At 36.6% G+C, this 17,335-nt stretch overlaps 1 protein-coding gene across 5 annotated transcripts in view; it reads right to left on the bottom strand.

Moving 5' to 3' along the window:
* Nucleotides 1-17,335, bottom strand: part of NOL4 (nucleolar protein 4) — a 189,326-nt gene that overhangs the window by 63,722 nt on the left and 108,269 nt on the right. For all 5 annotated transcript variants that reach the window (XM_071418921.1, XM_071418929.1, XM_071418911.1 and 2 more), the window contains one exon: nucleotides 16,024-16,307. In XM_071418921.1, the coding sequence (XP_071275022.1) occupies nucleotides 16,024-16,307 (284 nt within the window). The remainder of the gene's footprint in view (nucleotides 1-16,023; nucleotides 16,308-17,335) is intronic.

The raw sequence follows: 17,335 nt of genomic DNA on the forward strand, positions 1-17,335 counted from the left end.
TTCAATTCCCTCATGAAATCAAGTCTTTCTACCTGAGCCAAATGCAGATTTTCACAGCTCATAGCAACTCAAAATTGTCAAGATTACTCCCTTGTTAAATTAGATTCAAAGGTTATTCAGGGACAGAAAAACTGACAGAGCATAAAGCACCCCCTTTGGGAAAAAAACCCCAGAAAAACAACAAGACAACAAATAGCAACAAACAACTTCTCACATTGATAGAATAAAATGCACCATATGGACAGCATAACAGCACTTTTTTTTGTATAAAACTTTCCTGGCAGACAAGATTTTAAAAAACATTTTTTACCTGGGACATAAGTAAAACAGGAACAGTCTGACATATATCTCTAAATAACACTTTGCATTCTAAATATATTTTTATGGAAAGCTCTATTTTGAAAAGATCTAACAAATACCTTGCAAATTATGGCTCTAGGTAGAATGAATTTCAAAGGGGTGTGTGGGAGGTATCCATACAGAGAACAATCCCATATTTATTAGCCACTTCCACAGCATTATGTGCTCTAATACTATTAATTTTCTGGATATATGTACAACTGGAATTATTAAGAAGTTCAAAGCATTGAATAAAATATGGGAGATCATTTTTTTATTAATTTAACATAACTTAACCTCACAGCTTGACTGAAAGCAAAAAATATAAATTGATGATTATACAAAACCTGTTAAAAGTATGAAATCACTTTCACAAAAAACTTCTGGAAAGGTGATACTCTTTAAAAGATTTAACTTTCCAAGTAGCTGCTTCTATTAAATAAACCTATGGGACCAATAGGTTAAATAATATAAGAACAGAATGTCAGTGCATACACATATTTCTTTTAATGCACTGCCTTTCAAGGTCCTGTTCTAAGACATGGATGACAAATGGACCATCCAGTAGTTTTTAATTGCTAATAAATTCTGTATTACATGCTTAATCAAAGTTCCCCATGAATTTTAGGACGATCCCAGCTGTTATTGAAACTGTAAACCCCCAGGTTTATAAACCGAAATAAAAAAATTTTCCTATTTACCATTCAGCCTTTCAAAAGTCAAGGAGAAAGATACACAACACATCATAGGACCCAAATTTAAGCTTTCTGCCTTATGTTTTTCAGAGATCATGTTTCATAGGCTTTAAATAATTGGAGCTACTTGGAAACACTATTTACACATTAACTTTGCGCATGAAAAATGGTTGGTCCTTCGCTTGATCCAATCACTGAAAACTGCACTGCCCTCAATTAACTAATTCAAGGTAAGATGTTGTCTGCTTTTTTTTTCCCGGTAGGATGAAAGGCTTTAGGGTAGGATTAGTGAGGCCCATTAATTTTGGAAATTAAATGCCATCCTTTTGCTTGTCTGTATCTGCCTTTCCACCAAAGTCAAAAGAAAACATCTCTACTTTGTAAGATAGCCAGCTGTGGCCTGAGCACAGCCCATGGAAATATGTCCTTGCAGAGTAAATACAAGTTCTCCCCTGTGAGAGAGGAATGGGCTCTGAGGGTAACATTTCATTTTGTACCAATGCCACTTAAAAAGCTCTTACACTTTCTGTCATTAATCCACACCCTCATCAGGACCTTGCATTATTGTACTTTATTTTTTCTGGCCATTTCTCCTGAGACCCCCACCTGTGTGCCCCTTCCCAGGATCCCCACTGAAGCTGAGCTATACCATGAGCAAGTGGGGGCCAAGAATGTCCCAGGCTGCTCCTGGCTTGCTCCCTGCCCTTCCTGCACTGAGCTGTGACCTGCACATCCCCTCCTGTTTCTCTGCTGGTCATTGGGACCTGCTGCTGCCAGCAGCCCTGCCCTGCCATTTGCTACATCAAGTCTGCATAATGTTTTTTCCTCAGCTTCCAAATTTTTCCTCCCTCTGATACTTTATGAAAGGTAAAGCAGTGACCTGTAATGCATGCTTACAAGATCAGATAGGAAATATCTTCTATTCCTGCCAATCTCACCACTTGTTCTAGTCAATAAATTGTCTTTCTGAGTGGTTTGGGTGTTTTTTTCTGAAATGAGCAATTACAAGAAAAGGTCACTGAACTAAGGTGGTGTAACATAAAACTCAGACCATGAACTGAATTTTGAATGGGCAGCTTTTCTGACTCCTCTATTAGCTGTTGTCTTCATATATTGTAGCAGAAGTGTAAGAAGAGGTATTGAAAGTCATGAGGTCATCTGTTGGGATAATCCTGTATAAAGAGAAGACCACCATACAGAGTAGATCCACTTTTCAAGCTTAAATCTCTCAATAAATAATTATTTAGCAAAGCACGATATAGTTGATTTGGATTAACATGTAAGGGTGATTAAATTGGAGTTCACAACACCACAGGAGATGGGGGGCAATAATATTAAGTAATTTGTGCCAATTGGGAGGAGCAGGCAGATGAAGTGAAGCCCTAAAATGGCTGCATGGCAGTGCAAATTTATGTGCTGGTGACAAAGCCCTTTCAAAGAAGGAAGGAGGGAAGGGGGAGGCTATTGCACCTTACCCTGCCTCTGACCTGCAGCAGAAGGATTTAGCAACCAGGAGAACACTCAGCCAAGCAAGCTTTATGAAACAGAGCATTGTGAAATAAAGACTGTATGGTAAGAAGCAACATTTAAGGAAGAATTGAAGAAATTTGCTTTACACAGGCACACAGATGCACAGACATACTCATATTTCATACAATAAATTGAAAACCCAGATTTGAAGTCCCGTGCTTCAGTGATTTTAACTATTATTTTTACTTTGACTCTTTTTTTCATAATTAAAAAGAAAAAAACCCAACTGCTAAATAGCTACAGAAAATTGGAATATTCTAACACTTCTACAACCTCTTCCTCCTGCAGTTCTCTCACTCTGAGCTACATAATCAGTTCAATAAGTAAATGCACTATACAAGTAAGCTGTATGACTGAATCTAAGTAAAGCATTCAACTTTAGGTTAGTTAAGGTTTAATCACAGAAATACTAATAATTTAGTCCATAGGCTCTCTTGGGGATACATAAACATGTTTTTATATGAGGTCTGGAAAGATTTATCAAGACCATCAGTGAAAATGTATTCCTCATGGTTCCAACAAAGCCCAAATTAAAACAAACATTTAAAAACACTGATTTGAATTTTAGCTCTGCTAAGAAAACCAGAGGAAACTTTCCAATGGCTACTCAGTTGAAGTTGACTCTGCATCTTTACCTTAACTGAACAGGAATGTCTGAAGATAAGGATTCGTACTGTGATTAATGTTCAGCTATAACACACAAGAAACAAATGGCTTCTCCAGCTTTTCTGGAGAAATTGATTGATTTGCTTTGGGAAAGGAATTATGCCATGCCTGTATTTACCAACCAGTAGACATGTTTGCCTCACAAGACCAATGTAATGTTAAGCTGATTGATTTTTATTGATGTCTTCAGAATCCCAAGCGTGCTATGTAAATCCAAGGAATTTAGATATAGGAACCTCTGGCAATTAAAATATTGATGAAGATATAAACAACTTGTTCATATTGTATAAAGTTATTATACAGAATTATCTTATTAGAAACAGAATAACCTAAAATTTGTATTACCTATATAAATTATAGATGTTAAATGACAAATGTAAAAATTAACACAGTAGTATCCTATATATTTCAAGGACAAAAATTTCAACTAGAAAAAAAATAGTAAAAAGTGAAGCAAAAGTTTTGTAGATGCTGCCACGACAGCCGCTGCCTACACTACATGGAGAGGAAAGTTCTACTATCTCACAGTTAACAGTAGACTTACTCAGTCTATTCTTTTTTAGTTTACTATTTCACGTAAATAGCCCAACATATAAGTTTTAGGTACTGTAAACATTGCTATAAAGTAAGCATTAAATATGGAAAAATCATGTAAAATCAAAATCTAAACACAGGAATGGAGAAACAGGCTAAAAGCAAACTACATACTCCCTGTCAATTTAATACTAAAAAAAAAAAAAAAGAAGATAAAGAATTATCTCCACAGAACTTAGATATAGCCTTAAAATTACTTACCTCTTATACTAAATAGAATGATCTTGAATTGGCATAGTGAGTGCAGTAAAAATAAGTATTGTCCTGGAGTTTGTATCTCAAACCAGAAGTATGCAGGGCTAAGTACTTAAGATTACGAAATACAGATATTTAGGCCAGGTTTCTCAAAAGCTTAGGCCAGGCAACTGGCAATGTGAGATGCTAAAAGCCTTTTTGGCTCTTTAAGCATTCAAGAGACTCCTACCAATTCACAGAACCATAGAACATGACCACTCAGCTCTTGAACAGAAGAGAATAGTTGTCACCATTTTCCTAAAGGACACAATCATTCCTCATATACTTTCAGATTCATTAGTACATATATTTATAAAATGAACACCTACCTTACATAGATATTTTTTGTGTAATGATGGACTAGTTTCATATGAATGGTTTGTTGCAATCATTACAAAAATATTTTATCTTAATTCCAACCTAACCAATAAAAAGAAGTTCTACCTGCTGAGTCTTTTGATAAATGTGCCTTCCAGAGACCACAACCTATTAATTGGCAACAACCACTGAGATCTGGGATGAAGTCATGGCTACTTTATCTCTAATAAGGTAATTCCATCTTTATGCAGCAAATTTTTCACCTCCTCAGTGTTTTGTCACTCATTTAGATCTGTTAGGAACTCCCAACATCTTTTTCCAATATTACATAAACCTGTATATTATGTGTTTTCTGAAGGCAGGGTGTTGAATGAATAGAGGTGGATTTTATAAAGCTTCTAATGAAGCACAGAGAAGCACCAACCTTATCTTTAAGCTGAAACTGACACAAGTAGCATATTCCAAAACATATCTGTATGTCATTCCTACATGTGTCCATCTCTCTCCCAGCTGAGCCAAGAGGGTGTGAGATAGCACACATGCCACAGACTTATCTAACTTCTTTTCCACTAAATACAGCTATTCTTACTAAGAAACACACTGAGGGAATCAGGAATTTTCAAAACCTTTATTTTAGTAATTTAATACAGCTTTTGAAACAGGTCCAGTCCCACGGGGCTCCATCTGCAAAAGATTTTTTAAGAGCATATGACTAACTGTACAAAGTGAGACAAGGATAAATTCATTCAGAGGGGGTCCAAAAAAACATATATCTCTGATTAAGTAAAAGGACCCAAAGAATATCCATGTGTCCTTTTGAGAGCCAATACACAGCTCACAGTGTAATGTTGTGGACTGAGGATATATCATATTGGGGTCATTCATGGTAACCCCTAAGGAAAACAACTCACCTTTCCCTGATTTTCTTTTATTAATCCTGAGAGGGTGCAGCCCAGGAGCTCAACAGTAGAAGGTAGAGGGAAGAAATTCTGAATAGTTCTGAAAGGGATCTTCCTGATGGAGTCAGACAATTCCCAAATGCCATGGGAAACACAAGAGGAGGAAACACATTACTCCATGACCTCTACCAAAATATAAAATGGAGTCAGAAGCAAGATACAAGATTTCATATTCATTCCCAATATTAATTAAAACACACATGAAAAACAGTTGCACTCTTGTCTGCTAGAGCACCTGTACACAAAGTTTATGTTTGTATTGCAGGTGCCTTAACAACATGAGCTCTTTGTATGCTCCTGGTTCATCTGTATGATTCCATACTTTGGTTCATGGCCAATGGATATGACTGGTTCTCATCAGACAAAGGGAAAAAATATATGAATATATATATGTGTGTATATATATTGTGTGTGTGTGCATGTATATGAAGAGAACAGCATGTAGGATTTCCCATCAGATCTGGGAGTAGCTCATGGCATATTCATGATGACAAGAGTTGGAGAGCACAGACTGAATAGGTGTGAAGGGACACTGAGAATGACACTCTGACCAAAGCAGCTGATGAGAGGAAGCATCTCTATGGGAAATATTCAGTTGTACCACGCCAAGATCCAGGCAACAGCTGCAGTATTTCATAGAAACACTGTAAGCTCCAAGAAGCAGCAGCTTAGGGAAAACTCTAGAGATGCATATGGAATTCATCCAGTATTAAAATGTTTCATGGCATGCCACACTTACATGGGTGAAATGGAAACTCGCATCAGTTACAGATTCCTACCTTTGGCTGTATATTTTTATACCCTTTCATCAGTTCCCAGTGAAACACAAATGTTGACTGTTTACACAGCTCTCAAACACCAGTTTCCAGGATCTGTTACTGATTGCGCAAGAATACCATTCTGTAGTATTTGTAACCATCAATGTCTTATTTCTTACCACACATTTTGCAAAATTTTTTGATTGCTGTCTTTTGACTGTGTTTAATAAACATAACAAACATTTCACAGCTTTCAATGCCTACCTCCACCACTATCCCCTCCCTGCCTCAATAACTAATGTAGATGCTGGTTTTTTAATTGCTTCTTTCAAGTATTCAAAATCAGTCAGTGTTAGAGATGAAATACAAAGCAGGATGTTTTGATGAAACATATGGCAGACAAAACCTCAAGCAGACTGATAAGGATTATTGGCAGTTGTTCTTTTTCACTCCCCATTCTGAGGGGAATAAGATGCTGCTAGAGACCATCTGGGAAATCCATCTAGCAAATCCCTTGTTGTTGTAGGGATCTAGGACATCAACCATGATTCCAGTTCCTCACTGTTTTCAGTGGCACATTACAGATGCACCACTGTTGTTTTCTATAAGGCTGAAAGTTAATAATCAGAACTCTGTAGACAATGTGAATCGAATTCTTGCATATCCTCTTGGAGCAAATGTCTATCATCTAGGTTCCCCTTTACAGAGGACTAGATTCAGTAATTAAAGTTAATTCCTCACAGTTCTATATTCTGGTAAAGTAATACTGTTATCTTTATTTTTTTCATAAAAACCAAAATTTAAGATAGGTGTTCCATGAGTCTTCAGAAGTAGATGCAGGAGAATTACCAGAAAAGTTGAAGCAAAAAGAGCAAGCAACAAAAAGAAAGATGAAAGAGAACAAATTAGTTAAATAGTTTTAAAGTTGGATTCTACTTTTCTTTCCCTCTTTCCTCTACTAAAAAATTGACCTATTCATTTCTCTCACATCACCCAACAAATCCAGCTGCTTGAATAAGTCTCCAAAAAAAGTATTCAGTGTTCTAATGTAATTAATTATTCCCAGCAATTGCTATGGAGAGCACACAAAAGCACAGCTTGAAAGTGTATCAAGCTTTCAGCAAGACATTTGGCTACAGGCATTCATTCAACAAGACAAAAAGATTAGCAAATGAGATATCTGAAAGACAACTAATAAAAATTATATTTATTTTAAAATCTCATCAATATATTGTTAGAAATGTCTTTAAAGATGAAAAATCTTTGGCTTCTTTTCTCTCTTTTCTCAGGACTTGTCTTGGCATGCAGAAAAGAATTCAATACCAGAAAGAAAAAATTAGGAGTAACATTCATGATTATCAACTTCTTGAATAACAATATAGTTTTGAAGGAGTTGAATGTGTAGAAAGTAGCCAAATAGGAAGCCATTCATCAAAGATTAGTTTTGAGGATCAGCTCTTCATCCTCAGCATCTGAAAAATTAAAAAATGACAGTTCATTAAGTGTAAATAATATTAAGACCAAACACAATCGCAATAGGTAGCAATTATTGCTGCCCCATTATATCTTGCTCAATTTACCATCAAATAGTGTTTAATCTTCCAAGAGCAAGATTTGCTCTCAGTCTTTTTCTAGGTGGCAGAGAAGCTGCATATGTGATAATAGAAGAAGAAAAAGGAGCAGCAAATCGTTTAATGTGGTAAGACTTCATCACAAATTCAATTTCCTTCCTAATGGGGAAAAAAAAATACAACAAACCACAACAAAAAAACCCCAAAAAATAAGAGTTAGGGATTGTAACAAGGTTCAGCCTTGAAGGTGTCTATCAGGAACAAATCTCAGATGAAGTGAACAAGAATTTGCCTGAAAGGTACAGACATGTGTTCCCCGACTGATAAGTTATAAAACGTTCTTGGCTGTAAACAGGGAGGGAAGCAGTTTCAGACCTTACCTCTTTGATTGCAGAGGCACTTGATAGCTTTCTGGCTTGTCTGAACAGATGTCCAGCCTCTAAAAGCAGGTTGCAGAAAGTCCTGCATCTCCTTCACGTACAAGAGCTTCTTGTTTGATACGAGTGATGAGAGACTCCAAAGGTAAAAGTGTATGAGGATAGACAGCTGGATCTGTGAGTAACACACATTCAATCTGGAATCAAGAGCACCACTTTCTGCTACTTCACCCATGTGCTCTTCCTCCTTTTAAAAGGAACCTCTGAGAAAATTTCTTAAGGTTGCATCAAAACTTATTCTCTTCCATGCCAGCTTTACATTAGCTGGGATTTCATACACATATGGAGCCAGATTGTGTTCTCCATTACAGGTATGTAAATCTGGAGTGGCATCATCAGTTTCCATTTAATTGACCTGGAGTTACATCATTGTAATGAATGCCCTGCAGGAAATCAATTTCACTTTCAAGAGCTTTGAGTGAACATGAAAACCTGCTACTAAATGTACTTCCAATGGGAAGAATTAGACACAGAACTGATGGTATCAGACAAAGGACTTTGATGAATGTGACTGTTAGAGAATGCTACAGAATTCATATTTTCTGACAAAGATAACACTGATTTTTTTTTCCATGCAGCTGCAGTAGCATGAAAAACATGCTCTTCAAAACAATGACATATTTAGCCATTTATTATGGGTAACCCCCAAAATCAGAAGATTCAAGCCTGAAAAAAACAGTGCTCTGTAAAACTGTAGTTGTTACACTTGAACAGTGATTAAACAGTGCTCATTAAACCACTAAACTAACATCAAGTGTTTTTTGGTACTAAAGCTTCTCAGTGCCCTCTAACAACTTCTACAAAAGAGCAGGAAAAAAGAACTTTTTTTTTTCTTCATAGAACAAACATTCTTTATCCAAACAACAAATAAATTGACTTTTAGAGTCAGAAAACTGTGATTTTCTCAGTTTGTTTGTTTTCTAAAAGTAGGGAAGAGTAAAATCAAGGTGCCAGATAAAATGATAGAGTAAAACATAAAGGACTCAGACTTTATGAGAGCAATTTCTAAAAACCCTATGCATGAAGCAGAAATTTATTGGGAAAGAGAAAAAAAAAACAGGCTAATTTGTAGGTAAGTGGGCAAAAAAAATTAGGAAGTCACAAAACTGCTTGCATACACTTTTGTTCTCCTTTCATTGAAGTTCTCCATGCACAGGAGAACAGGCTTATCTTCTATTATAGTGTATCCATCTCCCAAGAAGAGAAAAGCACTGGCATGCCAGTTACCTTTGCACAGACTTGAGCATAGCAGAGAAAGAAGATACATACTTCAACAGAGCCCTTGAGCCTGCCTTCACACACCGAAGTTGTGAGATGCAAGAATAAAGATGTGGCCTCGTATGACCAACACATGATGTTGGCAGGGATGGAATCTGCCTTCAGTTTACTTCTTTAATCATCTTTAATTTTAAATCTAGTACAAACTATTTCCACAGATTCAGTGTAAAGCAGCAGTGATGGAACAAATGATTGGGTAGCAATTAAGGCAAAGCTGGAATATGTCATCATCCTCTCCTCAGTGCTATGATTGGAATGGTGAAAGCAGACTAGACCATAGTGGAGCTGCAGACTCATTTCGTGCTGGTATCTCATTGCTCCAGAATGTTTATAATGGTGGCTTTGCCTGTTGTTTTGTCAAAATCTAGTATGCCACTACTTGCAGTAACATGTTCTAAACCTTTCATGAGACTTTGCTTCACTCTTCATAAGTTATTATGACAGTAGCAAACAGTATTTCATGCTAAGCCTCTTTCTAGTCCTAACAATTAAGCCATAAAATAAAGCTGTCAAATCCCTGGACTGCAGACTCTTAAGATACTTCCATAAACAAAACAGCAGTCAGTAAAATATGGCATTGCTTGAACACTTTCTGTCTGACCATGGAAATGAAATAAAATATACCAGTTAGAACAAACAAAACCAAAAAAAGTCTAATTTCTTCTTATGCCATACCTAGGTAGTGAGATCCAGCTTCAAGCAAGGGAGACAATGAAAAGTTCTGAGGAGAGATGAGTTAGAATCAAAAGATCCTTTCTGACAGGCTAAACTCTCAATCCAGCTAAATTATCTTAACTTGGATATTTAGCAAAATAAACTAGATGGGGAAAAGGGTATTTTCTTTGTACTAAAAAGCCAACACACAGAGTTTAGTGGTATCCTCAAAAGAGGAGGAGGCACTTCTATCTTGCCCTCTCCACCTTCCCTCCTGCTTAGAGCTGAGGTAACCATCTCATATAAGAACCACAGCACAATGCTCCCATTTAGCTGAAACTTGTCTATTCCACTTGAATATAAATAATCAATGATGATGAAAGAAAAAAAAATTAAGGAAAAAAAAAAGGAAAAAAACCCAAAACAACTCCAACACTGTTCTTAATAACATGCAAATTCCCAAAGTCTTGATTTTAACTCCTACTTCAAGTAGCTGCACACCTGTTTAACATTTTATTAGCTATTTTAAAAAATAAATTACTTCATAAGTTTCTTGATAGGCATCTATCTGCCTCAATTAAAAGTGCACTGCAATTCCTAAGGATTCCATTTGCTTTAGAAAAAGCCATATGCTCTCTTATTTTCTGACCATGGCCATTTCCCCAAGGAAACCTGCAGACAGAAACACAGGGAACTAGGCAGGCAGTGACTCCATTGCCTCAGAAACACAATGTCAGATGTGATGATGTTCACTAGATTTAAGGAATGACCTTCCACCTTTTGCTAAGATGCAATCACATCTTTTAAAAGGAAAGAGAGTGAGGAAGAAATACAAATACATCAAGACTCTGCCTTGCTCCACATAGGGGGTGTCTATCTGTGGCTAAATTCACGTGCACTTTTGGAAACCAGAAGGATTCACCACAGATGACCACAGGCTTATCAGTATAATTGCATACACAAGTCAGGCTGCTTGGACAGTCATGCCTGGTTTCCCTTGGTAATGATGAGCTCCATCAAAACAGATGTTACAAGATGCTACAGCTGGACTAATCACTGAAGATGACTAATTTTTAACCGTAGTATGGTGCAGGAGCTTCAAACTTCGCCCAGGACCTCATACATGCTCTGGCTTTCAGATGCTATACAAGGTTACAGCCTTTAAACACCTTCCTGGGGCAGGGCCTGTGTTTAAAGCAGACCTCACCGGGCTAACCTGCCAGAGTGTGGATACATTGATTGCAACAGTAATGTGTAAGCGTTTGAAGTTGCAATTGCTGGAGGCAAACAGCCCCCAGCAATGGCCCATGACAATAACACTGTTCTTTACATCAAGCTGTAGAAAAAAGGTTGAGAAACACTTCAAAAGCCCAGCATCAAAGGAGAGACAAAGATTTTAGTTTTAGAGACTGCATGAAAACTCTGCCTCATAGTGAACAACTGTAGCTATAATGACATGTACATTAGAATGCGGTATTATAATTAAAGGTCATGGTATGCAGCAATCATTATTTACTGTTCTCTCATTTAAAACTATGTTTTACTTTCCAGACTTAAAAGAAACATTCCTTATCTTGTGCAATTCTTCAAGAAGCCAATTGCACACTTTAGCTAAACATAATGCATATTAACTTAGCCTACCATACATCCAGAGGGACTCAAGGTGTCCAACTTTCTACCAGAAATTTCATCTTGTAGAAAGAAAAAAAAGCAAACTGTTTGCAATTAGTATGTATCTGGACAAAATGGGCCCATGTGTTGTCCTTGTTACCTCATTTTAATGCCTCTCCTAGGCATTTATTATCAGTAGCATATATTTCTATCTGGAAAATCCCTCAAAGAAGTTTTTGCATATTCGGAGTGCCCCTTGCAACACAGACATAACAAACCATTTATTCATCCAGGTAAAATAATGGCACAATGTAAGTATGACTGGTGAGCTCAAGAGCCTGTTTTCCCATACTATATTAAAATAACATTGTTATCCAAATGCAAAAGCGACAAAAATCATTCAAAAGAGTAGGCTTGCTGAATTTAATGAAATAAATAATGAAGAAGAGATAAAGCTATATAATAACTTTTTAAAATAAAATATATGGTACAGAAAGTAGCAACAACAAAAGAATCAGCAATAAAAAAACTCAGTGCTACAGAGACTTCACCACAGTCATACAAAAACCCAGCAGTCTCACACATAAGTATTGATCTAAAATAATTTATATGTGCATGTAACTATTTGAATTCATACAACCACATTTGCAGAGCATTTGCTGATGAATACTTTATAAGTGTTTTCTAGTACAAAGATCCAGACCAGTTAAGTTAAACTTAGGTATGTATTTTTTCAGCTATGCAAAATTTCACAAACTTCAATTTATCCCTAAATGGTTGTAGAAATTTCTGCTGCTGTGAACAACTAGGTCTTACTGGAGGGTCTGTTTCCTAATAGAAGCTCAATAAAAGTGTATATATATATAAAACGTATATACATACACACACGTGTATATATACATACTTACATGTACATATATGCATTAAGCACTGGGAAAACCCATTTTGTCCTTGCAAAACAAATTTTCAGTAAATAGTAAAACATTTTGGATCAGATTTTAAGGCTGTTACAATTTGGCAACTCCCTCCACTGCACTCAGGTCATGATCTTTTTGTAAAAAGAAGAGAGTACCACACATACTCACTGCCTGAACTGAGGATTCAAAGTAACACTGTCCACTGAAATGTCATACTTGTTTAAAGAGTGCTACTAAAACCAGTTTTAAAAGCCATATTCTGAAGTAACTGAACCAAGAATTCTTTAAATAATATACTGTAGTTGTTCATAGGGTTATCTAATCTCCAGTTATTTATCTAAGGTTTTTTCAGGCAAGAAAAAAAAAAACCCTACATTTCTTAAAAATCACTAATTATGTCCTCTGTGTCCATAGGTATGTTAATAGGAAAATCTTAAGTATCTCTGTTTTGACAACCAAGATTTTTTGCAGAATAATACCACAATTTTCAAACTTTCCCTATAGCAAAATAGGTATGGACAAGATGAATATTCTGAAAATTTAACTTCCACAAAGAAATAACCATTTTCAATAAATATTTCCCTTTTAGCTCTCATGTTTTCAAAGCAAATATGATGGAAAAACTACCATTTTTATCTCAACAGCTTCTTCTGATCAAAATTCTGCAGCAGATACAAAATTATCTTTCAGAACACATCAGCCAAGAGATCCTCCTAGCTCCATTCCTTTGCCCCTGAGTTTCCCAGTCTGGACTCCCAAGAGAATACCATCTTGTGCAGGTTAAATGGGACATTGAGGAAGTTGGAGGAAGCATAATGTATTTCTTCCTCCAGTACTAGCCCATTAATTCAAATATATTTAGAAATTAGATATTTTCTTCAGTAACTCATCTTACAAATCTCTAACAAATTTTGTTTATCCCGGGATTGTGTTCTTCCTGAAGTCTTTACTCTATATTTAATAATCTTTACTGCATATCTAATTAATCATATACTTAAATGAACTCTAAGCATCAACATGAGTTTCACTAGGACAAAAAGAGGAGACAAATCTGCATATTGTTGTCAATATAGAGTGGGCAGGATGACAGTGAGTGTGAAAGAATGTATTGATGTGGGGGATGATTCTGGCCTCAAAATTTGTAAAGAATGAGATGGCTTTGATTGTCATCTAAATTCATTATAGATTTTTAACACTTTTTTATACATTTTTCTTGTATCTGAGTTGGAACTGATTCAAATTGGAAAGTGAACATTAGGCTATGTTCTTGTCTTAGCTATAAATGAGTGTTCACATTAAGACTCCTCCCCATCTTTGCCAAGCTTATTTGTATATTTGCAAGAGTGGTGGCACAAGCAACAACCTACCTCAGGCAAAAGAGCCTGTGTGTCTGTCAATATTTGGGTGATGAGCCTATAAAAGGTTCATTAGAACAATCTGCCCTGAAGCAAAAGATGATACTGTTCATATCAGCCAATTTGGGACCCACTGTGCAACTCAAAGGACTGAGTAAATCCAGCACTGGGGCTCATACACAGGCAGAGACTACAGCGTCTCAGAACACTTTCCATAGAAGGCAAGTTTGTGAGAAAAAAAGTATTCCATACAGATAAACAGTTTTTCATAAAGATTTCATGGAGAAGGTGTTGGGATCCATGGTTTGCTTAATGGCCATGAGAAAGACTAATAATCTCCCATTTAGTCTCCCTTTGTTCTACCCACTAAAACTTAGACACTAAAGTTACAAAATCATTACAAGTTTTATTTTTACTCCACAGGCAATGAAGATAGGTGATAAAACCTTAGTATGATTAAATGTTGTTCTCCAGATATCACTCATGTATTTTCCCTTTCTAAGTATGCTTAAGGATTTTAACGCTCCTGTTTTGAAGCCCCATAAAAAAAGTGCCCATTCAAGGTATATCTATGTTGTCAGGCTACTAAAAGCCAGTGAGTAGCATTAATAGTCTTTGGATTCAGGATTCACATCCTATTATTGCTGCTGTAAAAGTGGTAAGCCAGTTGGTCATCAGATACTAATTTAAAAAAAAAAAAAGGAACTTGTGACCAGTAAGATCAATGGGTAAATTCTATGACATATGCCATTTCTTCACCTTCCCTACTGTAGGCCCTCATGAAAAACCATCACAGATAGCTAGCTAACTTAATCTGTGAGATCTGTCTTTATCTACAGAATAACACCCTTGCTTCTCCTTACCCACATAATAGAAACGACAGCGAAAAGCCCTCAGGGGATTACAGCTTCTTAAAGCAAACTTGTCAGTTTTAATTCAGGTTAGGTGCCTGCATAACACAATCATGAAGAAACCAAATCAGTTCCTTTCAGATGTTGATAATTCACTGGTAGGAATTCTCTTGGCCATACACACTTAACATTCCTATGGATTAATTCTTGTCCAGGTTTTGGTGAGTTTATTTTCTTCCTGGTAGCTGATATAGTGTTGTGTTTTGGATTAAGTATGAGAATAATATTGATATCATACTGATGTTTTAGCTGATGCTAAGCAGTGCTTACCCCAAGTTAATGATTTTTCAATTTCCCAGGCTCTGCTGGTGAGCAGGTGCACAAATGGCTGGAAGGGAGCAAGCCAAGGACAACTGTCCTGAACTGGCCAAAGGGATATTCTGCACCACAGAGAGGATTGTCCAGTGTATAAACTGGGGGGAGGGAGGGGTGGGGGGTGGCCAGAAACTGTCAAATGCTGCTCAGACACTGACTGGGCATTGGTCAGTGGTGGTGAGCAACTGTATCATGCATCACTTGTATTTCTTGGATTTTATTCTTCCTTCCCTTTTTGTTGTATTCTTTTTCATTACAATTATCAGTAGTAGTAGTAGCAGCAGTATACTTTACTTTATTTCAATTGTTAAACTATTCTTATCTCAACCCATAGGTTTTACCTTTCTTCATTCTCCTCCTGACTCCACCAAGGCAGAGAGGGGAGTCAGAGAGTGGCTGTGGAGTACTTAGTTGCCAGCTGAGTTTAAAACATGAAAATTCTACAGATACATAATAGAAGTGGTGAGATGGCCATCTGTAAATATACATACATATATATCTCCATACTTATACATGTGTATATATATATGTATCATACTATTTTTTTTTCAAATCAGTAATATAGACAGTTCTTAATAAATGGACTGATAAAATTCATGTCTGATGGAGAACTACACCATTTTTGCCTGTGTGTCAGCACAATATGTTTGCCTATACATATATATTCACCCATGTACATCCACATACACTTAATGTACGTATGCATCATATATGTGTAACAGAGCATACAAATCTACGTATGGCATTTAAGTAATGATCTGATAGACATTAGACACATCACATTAAGTGCTTAGCTGGGAAAAACCTTTAGTTTGGCCTCACAGATCTTTTTCTTTTCTGAACTACATGCTTCATATCTGGACCATGTGGAAGCATCTTACCTTGCTTCCATTTTCTCTTGCCTCCCGTTCCATCTTGAGATCAGAAATTAGGAGAGTCTTGTATTTGTTCTTTCCATTACTGCTGTGATCATCTAGTCTGTATTCTGAAGTCAGCTGAGCAGAGAGGGGACTGTCACTCAGGTTCAGAGGCTGCTCATCCTGCTCCAGATTTGTTTTGCCATTACTGTTGGTTTCTGCCATCTCCCTGCAGTGTGTTCCCCCTGAAGCATTGGAACTGTGTCCCACGGTCTCATTGCCATTAAAACTCTCTGCAGCTGAATCATCTATTAAAAAAGATACATTTTCAGTCACATGCCACATAATCATCTCTGTCCAGTTCAAAAATAATTTATGTATTCACAATGTTTTTTTCAAAACAGAATGAAAGCTGTTTCTATTACTAGCACCAGTAAATTTCTGTAAAAAGCACAAACACACTCCTCCATGTTTTCAAGTAAAAGCTTTAAGTAAATCCATAAAATATTAAGTAAAGGGAAATTGTCTGGGCTGACACTTTAGCACCACTGTGTACATAAAGGATAATCACAAAGGATTTTTAGGAACAAAGTGATAAAGTCTGCCTTGATCAATCTGGCTGTCCATATGGCTATGGATCTATTTAGATTCTTATACCACATTCATTAGTGCACTATCACATATTTCTGAAATCAACAGAGGTGCACATGGTACTGAGAGAAAATCTGAATCTCAGGTTTTAAGTATGCAGAACAGCACATGTCATATCCATAAATATCTTTTTGCAGAGATACAGTGTAAATAAATCTGATGTGTTCACTGCTGGCAGCAGAGATTACACTAGAAAAGCTGAATCCTGAAATAAAGATCCTGTCTTCATTTTGTTCAGGTGCCCATTCACTTCTTTCATTCATTGTGTGTTATAATATACTTTAAAATATTGATAAATAGTGGACTAAACTATAAGCCTGAACACTCCATCCAAAAACTCTGGATGTGTCATTGTCACCCTTAAGATTTTACAGTTAGATTGTATGATTTTAATATGTGTCTTCACTTAGTTACAGATTTGTGTATCTTGTCAGTACTGGAATTTGCCACCTGTCCTACCACTCAGCCCTTCTTTACTTCTAAACAATCTTTTGGCCAACAGGCTATTTGGTAAAACATTTTATTTTTCAAAGGATTAAATGGCAGTAGAATTTGGCACTCACTATGCCCTCTTCTTGTTCTCTAAAGCACCTCTGTGCTGGCAATTTACACGGTTTTGCTCATGGTGCAAACACCTGCCCAGGGCTCTACAAGGATTTGCTTATTGCAGACTATGAAGCTGGAA

Source organism: Agelaius tricolor, unplaced genomic scaffold (genome assembly GCF_023055355.1).
Source record: "Agelaius tricolor isolate 1412-34295 unplaced genomic scaffold, bAgeTri1.0.p SCAF_2, whole genome shotgun sequence".
NCBI lineage: Eukaryota > Metazoa > Chordata > Aves > Passeriformes > Icteridae > Agelaius > Agelaius tricolor.